This window comes from Muntiacus reevesi, chromosome 16, assembly GCF_963930625.1.
Source record: "Muntiacus reevesi chromosome 16, mMunRee1.1, whole genome shotgun sequence".
NCBI lineage: Eukaryota > Metazoa > Chordata > Mammalia > Artiodactyla > Cervidae > Muntiacus > Muntiacus reevesi.
In genome coordinates this window covers 12,968,256-12,977,154 of record NC_089264.1, presented here as the reverse complement: position 1 = coordinate 12,977,154, position 8,899 = coordinate 12,968,256, and the positions used below count along the sequence as shown (strand labels likewise).

At 49.4% G+C, this 8,899-nt stretch overlaps 2 protein-coding genes across 2 annotated transcripts; one reads left to right on the top strand and one right to left on the bottom strand.

Annotated features, from left to right (window-relative positions):
* Positions 1-1,018: 1,018 nt before the first annotated feature.
* NEUROG2 (neurogenin 2) lies at positions 1,019-2,949 on the bottom strand. The gene has a single exon (XM_065907622.1). It carries the CDS (start codon positions 2,923-2,925, stop codon positions 2,113-2,115), a length of 813 nt encoding a protein of 270 aa, XP_065763694.1. The 5' UTR covers positions 2,926-2,949; the 3' UTR covers positions 1,019-2,112.
* Positions 2,950-2,957: 8 nt separating this feature from the next.
* LOC136148124 (uncharacterized) lies at positions 2,958-4,062 on the top strand. The gene is made up of 3 exons (XM_065907584.1): positions 2,958-3,059; positions 3,187-3,778; positions 3,919-4,062. Exons 2-3 carry the CDS (start codon positions 3,236-3,238, stop codon positions 4,060-4,062), a joined length of 687 nt encoding a protein of 228 aa, XP_065763656.1. The 5' UTR covers positions 2,958-3,059; positions 3,187-3,235.
* The last annotated feature ends 4,837 nt before the right edge of the window (positions 4,063-8,899 follow it).

The window sequence follows — 8,899 nt, the reverse complement described above, 5'->3', positions numbered from 1 at the left end:
CCAAACAAATCTTGGGTTGGTTCTTTATTAAAAATAGATATTCAGTTATTAAACACAATATTTCTACATGAACAGAGAGGAGGAGTAATCAGGACATTTTAGAATGATCATGGGTTTATGCAGAGTAGTGGAGGATTTGCTTAAACCAGAAGCAGATATGAAATTCATGAGGCAGGGGGAGGACTATGAACAACCAACATTTCTTTGCAGGCATGATTTTTTTTTTTTTTTTTTTTTGGCTTGTGAAGTCCTGGCCACTGTTCCCTAAGGGACTTAAACCTAGAGTGTGGTCAACCTTCACTTGGTCATCTTTGACCCAAGGCCAGTCAAAGAGCATTGATTTCTGCTTTGGAGACTGAGCTGCAAGTTACAGAGTTATGTATCCTGCAGATTAGGAAACCATTTTTGCTTTCTTTCTGAAGATGTTTTGACTATGTAAACCGTTTTAACAAAGACTGAATTGGCTAACATGAAGTCAGCTTCCAATAATGAATTTATTAAACACTCTGTTATGTCACAGATATTACAGATCACTGTCCAGTCCCTTTTGTTTACAGATGATAACTGAAGCTCAAAGTGAAGTGTAAGAACCATATTTCTACACACTCCGTCTAGATAGCTCAACTAGACTATTTTTTAAAAGCAAAATTTCTGAACTTTGGTGCTCATCATTAATTATAATTTAAATTCCCAAAACTTTTTTTTTAAACTAAACCTGTTTGCTCAGAAATTGATTTCTTAAAAACCAAGCTTTTATTTGTATGGAGAGTTACACTTTTATGCAAATGTTAGTGTCTTGAATGTAATTCAGCTTCTTGTGATTGTTTAGACCTTATGTGTCAATGAAATCCACACAAACATTGACAAAAAACAAAAACAAGTACTCTATTCAATTTGATACAGGGAGTTAAGAAAAAAATGAAACTTATTCTTCTAAAAGCCACCTAAACAGGAAAAGTAATAATGAAACACACAAAAATTATGAAAATTAGATACTTTATTTATAGTTTAATCACAAGAACAATTTTCTTGTTCTTTCAAGACGTAAATACATACTAGAATAAACTCTGTAGAATATACAAAAAATACATACTTTTCCCTTGAAATTTTTCTTTATAATAAATAGAAGGAAACACGTGTGTGGCTGATCCTGATAATGCTCCGTGTCTGCTTAGGTTTTCAGTCTGTTGATTTATTTTTAATCTCTTGAAAGAATGGGGGAGTTTCTTCTCCCCTAAAAGGTCGAGATAAATAATTCATGAAGCAATCCTCCCTCCTGATTTTTCCGTTTTCCTCCACATTTTTCCTTTTGATAGAGAGTTCAGCCTAAATTTCCACGCTTGCATTCAATCATTACAAAGCCTACAAATTATACAATGACTTCTAACCTGGCCCTCTAACAAAACAACTTTTTCCCCCTTATAAATCATAAGAGACAGATGGCAAAATGGAGAAGAAAAAGGAAAGAGAAGAGCGGGACAATAGGCATTGTGACGAATCTGGGAAACAGAACAAAGTGCACATCAGAGAGGGAAAGTTTGGTTTGACAGGTGAAATTCCCACAGCCCGCAGGCAGCACTGGGAATAAAGCAGATGCCAGCCATTGCAAATCTGTGGATAATATTATTACCGGTAAAATCATTCAGATGCTAAGATACATTTCTTTCTACTCGACATTAACATCTCTATGTAGAAGCAAAGGTGAAGGGATCACAGGAACCGGTTGCATTCCCCCTGGGAGATTCACAGAAATCGCACCGAGAGGGCGGGAGCTTCAGTCCGCTCTACGAACTCTTCAGACATGTCACCTTTATCTCTTCCCAGCATCTTTTTATCTTAAGTGCCTCCCCCCTCCCCACCCCAAACTCTAGAATCCTCTTTGACAATAAGCTCCATCACACCAATAAATTAGAGAGCCCGGCTGAACTAAGGAAGCCCTTAGCCAAGGAATGCAACAAATAACGAGTAATCAGACGGCTACACATGCTCAGAGAATGAGATGGTTTCCGGGCAATGGGAAGCGGGGGGCACGAGGGGGGTGGGAGGAGGGCTTGATCGGGGGCAGGAAAGGGTACCCACTATGGCCTGGCGTGGGTAGCAGAGATGGCAGTTCTAGATACAGTCCCTGACTATGGGGAGCTGAGGCGCGTAGCGGTGCTTGTCTGGAGGTGGGGGCTGCCAATAGTCCATGTCTGAACCCTCCGGGCTGGCGGGAGATAAAGTGCAGCTGTAGGGGGAGGTGGAGTTGGAGGAGGCCGAGGAAGACTCCGCGGGGCTGTTTGTGCAGCTCCACGTGGAGGCGGGCGAAGGGCTGTCTCCGCTGTTGCTCAAGGCGGCACTAGCGCCTCCCGGGCTCAGCAGGACGGCCTCGGAGAAGAGCGCCCCGGGCAGGCCGCCGCCCCCACAGTGGTCAGCCAGGCGCAGGGTCTCGGTGAGCGCCCATATGTAGTTGTGGGCGAAACGCAGGGTCTCGATCTTGGTCAGCTTGGCGTCCTCCGGGAATGTGGGGAGCACCTCCCGCAGCGCGTCCAGCGCCGCGTTGAGATTGTGCATGCGGTTGCGCTCGCGGTTGTTGGCCTTCAGTCTCCGGGTCTTCTTGATGCGCTGCACGGTCTCGGCCGTCTTGGCGCCGCGAGAAACAGCCCTTGCCCTCGAAGGGCGCCGCTTGCACTCATGCACCACACCCAGCAGCCGCGCCGGCCGGCAGCCCTCGGCTCCTCCCGGCGAGCCGCCCAGCGCCGCGGGCGCGGCCTCTGCCCCAAGCTGCCGCCGCGCTCCGCCCGCCGCGCCCAGCTCCTCCTCTTCCTCCTCGTCAGCGCTGGAAGACAGAGGGGTCAGAGCCGCCGAGGCGGGGGAGGCCGAGCCCAGCAGCACCAGCACGTCCTCCTCCTCCTTTAACTCCAAGGTCTCGGATTTGACGAACATCCTGGAGAAGAGAGCAGAGCGGGAGAAAGAACCAAACGGGGCGTGAATATAAAGCTGAGATGGGCGGTCAGTGTTAGCGGGACTTACTGCTGCGCGCCCGAGAAGGCCCGCTCGGAATCGCGCCAAGGAGGAAAGTAAGTTGGGGAGGAAACCCTGCCCGTGTTCTCCCAGCTCGCGGGCGCCCCTTGTTGTGACCCTGTCGCCAGCCAACTGGGTTCCGAACTCTGACACGCCCTGACAGCTGTGTTCTCTCCCGGGAAGGGACTGCGACCCCGCGACAAAAGATTCGTCGCGAGCGAAGGGCGTTCGGATGTGGCGGGACGCCGTGCGGGAAACGCCCCTGAGTTGGAAGCCGCAGCGCCGGTACTTACTTGCTTCTCTCGCTGAACGTGCCCCGGCGTCGCTCTTTGGCGCGTGCTGCGGTTCTCCGCGCAGCCGGGAGCTCAGCGCTGCTCCTTCTGCCGGCCTGGAGGCACCCGGCCTGGCGCTGCGGCGGCGCGGCTCCGCGGGGGACCTCTGCGACCGGCGACTTTGCCAAGAGCCCCGGCGGCCTCGGCGACCCGCCCGAGTCTCGTGTGTGGTGCTGGTGGTGCGTGTCTGTCTTGTCAGTCAGTCCCTGGACGCGCGGCTCCTGGCACGCGACTCCCAGGCACTCCAGTTAAAGCGAAGCTGCTTGTGGTTCAGTGGCTGCGTGTCTGGCACACGACTCTCCTTAAAACCCCTTATATACCACCCAGAAAACAATCAGATCTGCCCCCGGGGCCCCCAGCTCCCCCCACCCCAACCCTCGGCCGCCGCCTTCTCCTCCCCTCCCCTGTGCCGGCCCCCCTTCTCCCCCGCTTTTCCCTACCCGGCTAACTCTTTTCATTGCATTATCATCATTCATTTCTTTCTTTCTTCACCCACTCCCCCCCCCCTCCCCTGGCCCTGCCATCCATCCATCCTCCTCTTTCCGTCGCCCCCCGCCTCTCTTTCCCCCCTTTATCTAATCAGCATAACATGGTTCTAAAGCTCCCGTTGGAGCTCGAGGCTGCGGTCGGACTGCTGGAGCGGCGGCCCCGGCTCAAGCTGCGGCTGTTGTCGCCGTCGCTGCCCATTGTGATTGGTGGCTCGCGCTCGGCTGGAGCGTGCCGCTAATTTATTAATGAATGGAGGTCGCGAGGCGCAGCTGGCCAATCAGGGCGCCCCGGACTCCGGGAGGCCTGCGAGCCACGCGCACAGGAGCCCGCTCCCTTTCAGCGGCTCATTAGGGGCCGGGGCGCTGGGGGCGGGTGGGGAGACCGAGGCGACCGCCCGGGTCCCAGTCCTCGCGGCCGCACCCCACCCCCGTCCCGACGCGCACGCGCACGCGCCGCAAGGCACCCGGCGCTGTCTGGCCTCTGAGCTCCCGGACGTCGGGATCCGAGAAATTAGTTAATAGGGGTCAGAATCCCAGGAAAAGTAGGAAGCCCTCTGCTGCAGCCGGACGCCTCTTGGCAAAGCTTCTTAGGAACGGTATCAAATAGGAAAGTATTTCAAAACGCTTTCCTTTGGTTAAAGGAGGCATAGGGTATGGCTGGCGAGCTGTGGTCACTTGGCGGGCAAGCATGTTTAGGTTCCAGAAAGTCTGACGCGGAAGGGTGGCCCAGAGAGAGGAGGCTGGAGGATTCACAGAGGCGTCTCCTGACGGGGATCTCGAGTGGAGGAGCAGCTGATGGACTTTTAGAGGAGGTGAAGCCGAAAACACGCACATATTAGAGCTAAAAGGGGCCTCCTCATTTTACGTGTGATTTTGCACCATAGGGGATTTTGGTTTTCGGTGAAGGGTGGGGGGCGTTTGGGCTGACCCCTGTTTATGGTGGGGCGGGACCGAAAAGGGCTTCTTGCATCGGTGGCAGCGGGAGGAGCGGCCAGCTTGTAGCTCGGCTGAGCGAATGGGCTGCGTTGACATTTCCATGACCTCTGCTCCGCGCTGGGGGGCGTTGTAGGGACATGGGGCCCGTCCTCCCGATTCTCCCGGCTTTTCAATAGGAAAAAAGAGCTGGAGGGCTACTGGACCTCGGAGGGAACTTGTTCTGAGTTGCTCAACAGCCTTCCCTCCCTCCCTCCCTCCCTCCCTCCTCCTCCTCACGCCCACCCTCTTGTCGAAGTGGCTGACTTCTTAGAGCCACAGGACCCAGAAGTGTGTGCTGGGCCGAGTGTTAGATGGTGTACGGGTAGCGGGAATGGATCTGGACTCCAGTAGATTGCAGAGGAGTTTCTTTTGCAGATTAAGTTTCAGCAAGGCGCAATGGGAATGTTAAGATTTGAGAAGTGGTGAGAGAAAAAGAATGTTGTCTGTGGTCTCTGTCTCGGATTGTAGGAATTGGAAACAAGCTGTATTTCAGAGAAGGGGACTATGAAAGTGGGCATGGTTTTAATTTGTTTAATGTTTTCTTCAAGGAGATAATGAGCAGGCTTGGAAGGCATAAAGTAAAGAAAATGAAAATTAGAATCTCATGAAAGGGACTGCTACCCGCTGCAGTTATCCAACCTCAGACTTCTTTGTCTTGAAATTATTTGAAAATTGCCACAATTTTCACCTTGCTGGTTGATACTTGTGCTTTGCATCTCCCCCCACCACACACACACACACACACACACACACACACACTTTAAAAACAAAGTCCTTAAACATAATAGCATTATTTCCCCAGTTCCCTTCTCAGTTCTTTTAGAACAGCTTAATTTCATGTGGCAGAAGTGCAGATATGAAACAAAAAAGAAAGGAAATGTTTAGTCTCTTCAGAACACAGCATCTGCCTGCCCCACCCTTCTTTGGGTGTCTCTCTCTGTATCACCAACCTGCAGAATAAGAATGCCGTAGAAGAGTTTGTTCAAGAAAAAGATGCATCAATAGTGAAAGATACCAAAAGTGCTTACCATGGTTGATGCATAATTTAACATTGTTTTATAGGATATGATCACTGAGGCCAAATAAATAAATACTCTTTACAGTCCCCCTAAAAGAAAACTTTCTAATGTCTTGTCTAGTCAAAAATTGAAGGAACACATGGGAATGGATGCAGGATTTTTGTATTAATTTTGAAAGAAATAGGATGAGAAAGCTGGGTTCTGAGGAAATGATCAAAGACTGCTAAAAACAAATACTGGAATGATGGGAGATATTATGCAGTGTCAGCTTTTACATACCTACATCTCATGGCAGGAGTGGCCTGCAAAGAAAGACAAGCCAATAAGTTAATGTAATAGAAACAAAGGAAAGTTTACTTTAGTATCAGTAGAAACATACTTCTTTAGACAGGTCTTAAATTTTTGGTCTGACTAGGAAGTGCTGGGTTGATTTGATTATAAAATATATTGAGGAGGTAAAAACAGAATCAAAATCCAGTTAAGTGGCGGCTTAAAGGAAAACCTGATGAATTGTGTATAACTCCAAACAAACACCAAGATCAAGCTGATTTTAATGTTTAGTGCTAGTGAAACACTCAATGGATTTCTTTAGATGATTTTTAAGACTATTTCGGTGTCTGACCACTCAGTTTTTATTTTCTTCCAAGATTTTATGTTTGGAAGGCACTGAAAGGGTACATGCTTTTCTTTGTTAAAACCCAAACTTCCTATACTGTCTGTAAGAAGTTAATAATGAATATTTAAGAGTATCCTGTGCAGATATTTAGTAACAGCAAAATATTATTAGGGTAAATTGCACATTTCTGATTCTGGAAATTTCCAGGAAAGGAGATTCTTTCCAAAAGGAAAAAATATGCAAAGAAACATAAGCTTGTGTACATATTCAAATGACAGAAATCAATCTCTAATCTATGTAGCTATGAAGGGATCATGGAGTTTATATAACTATTTTTTAAAGTAAGGAGTTGTTTGGCTATATGCAGTGAGTGGTTTGTATTAGATTACTGTGCAAAAGTTGTTTTGTTTTGTTTTTTTAATTACCCCCTATATTATCTTCCAGCTTCCCTTGTAGCTCAGTAGTTTAAAAAAAAAATCTGCCTGCAATGAAGGAGGCCTGGGTTCAATCCCTGGGGCAGCAAGATCCCCTAGCAAAGGAAATGGCAGCTCACTCCAGTATTCTTGCCTGAGAAATCCGATGGACAGAGGAGTTTGATGGGCTACAGTCCATGGGGCTGCAAAGAGTTGGACACGACTGAGTGACTAAACAATAACATTATCTTGGAATTTTAAGAATTTTGGTTCTGCTTTTGCTTTGTAACCTTCAAGAAAAGCATCACCGTTGATAATATTTCTGAAAATATTTCCTACTATGAAGAGTATTGTTTTTTAAAAGAAAAGAACATCAAGAACTATTAACACAGTAGTGCAATTCTGAAGTCAGCCATTCACACTCAGTCGCAAAATTTTATTTGTTCCACATTTTGCTTGGTTTTGCTGAAAGAAAGCAATTTCGATTTGTACTCAGATTTGCAAAGACGCGGCCAGTGCCAGATATCCTTAGCTGGACTCTTCTAGCACTCTTTTAACTTAAATAAATTCAAGAGGCACTTGTGTGGTCTCAAAGATTGTCCAGATGAAACGAGGCTGAAATGTTATGCGAAGGGGGAGGGGAGCGCGTGAATAGCGTCAGTGAATTTGGTGACCGAGGGCCGCTCCTGTCCATTGCGTGAACTGTCCTGAAGGGTCAAACTGTTCATCTTCAGCCCCTCTTTCAGCGTGCAATCCCTACTTTAAGAGAACAAAAGCTCAAAGCAGGCAGTTATCAAGAAATGGGAGCCCAGTGATTTAAACTCATCCCCAAGCCTTAAAAAGAAAGGAGGCCCGAGTGTGTGTCGGGAGAGAACAGTGAAGTAAGGGGAGCAGCGAGGGGGGGGTGGAGACCTTTAGAAAGTCTTTGTTGTTTTTAAGAAGCTTGAACTTTGAGACGACCCAAGAGCCCTGAAGTTTAGGGTAGGTGTTGCTGTGGGGCCAGAGACTACATCCCATCCACACTTCGACCTCACAAGTGGCCGAAGAGGACAAAGGGTCACCCGCCACACTTCTGCTGCTGCAGGTGAATGTGGGGGAATGGGTGTGAAGAAAGGTCCTTTTCCCAGAAAGCGCAAGAGCATAAGTTTGCCTCCCGTCCCCAGGCTCACAGTAAACCGTCCTGCCTGCAAGGAAAGGGAGGGGCTCTGCTCTGCTGAAAAGGACTAGATGATGCGTCTGCCAAGGATGGCTTTGTAGCCTAAAACCTAATCCACCCGGTTAGCTCTCCGAAAGGCGGAACGCTGGACAGAAAAAGTTAGCCAATCCTGAATAGCTTTAGTTATTTGTTGGGGACTAGAAACAACACCCCGGTTTCCAGAGTGGGTGAAGACCGAGTGGAAACGATTAGCCCCCTCCGCTCCCCCCGCCCTTCCCCGCGGAGGGCTCCTCGCCACGCCAGAGTTCATTACTAGTGATGAGCAGATGGTGAAGCGCTGGGAGGCAGAGTGGGCTCGCATTTTTGGGGGGTCCCCTTCTGTGGAGCCAAGGAGGTCGAGAACAATAACAGTGTAAACTCATCACCCCCTCCCTCCCCGCCTTACTGGGCCCCTTGTGCGGAATCCTCAGTGTCACCCTGGATCCCTCCCTCGGGTCCTGTGGGGGAGCGCTTGTCACCCTCGTCCTGGGGAGGTCGGAGCTGGGATGGCGCGCGGCAGCTTCACTGCGCCAGCCCCTCCCCCTTCCGCATTTGGGGATCGGCGGGGGGAATCTACAAGAGGAGGTGCAAGGCAGAGAAGGTCGTAACCCCCCTCTCTGGGGACCCTTATTCCCTTGCACTAAACCCGTATAATGTGTTTTGGCGCCCCAAGCCAACCATCCAGGGAATCCAGCTCGACGCACGAGGTCTTGATGGTGTTGAAATTCACCCGGCAGGTGCAGAAAGGCTCCCTTCCTTTTGCGCCCTCTCTGCGCTCTTCCCAGCAGCTCCGGAGAGGCAGGCTTCTCTGCACTCCGTAGGCGACCCGCTGCCCGAGCAGTCCTCTTCTTTCCCACG

Bases quoted from the DNA above. Each gene is read 5' to 3' on its own strand.
- NEUROG2 (XM_065907622.1), bottom strand. From the start codon at position 2,925: ATGTTCGTCAAATCCGAGACCTTGGAGTTAAAGGAGGAGGAGGACGTG.
- LOC136148124 (XM_065907584.1), top strand. From the start codon at position 3,236: ATGTGGCGGGACGCCGTGCGGGAAACGCCCCTGAGTTGGAAGCCGCAG. The intron at 3,779-3,918 runs GCTAACTCTTTT...TTATCTAATCAG, and splicing joins CCCCCGCTTTTCCCTACCCG to CATAACATGGTTCTAAAGCT.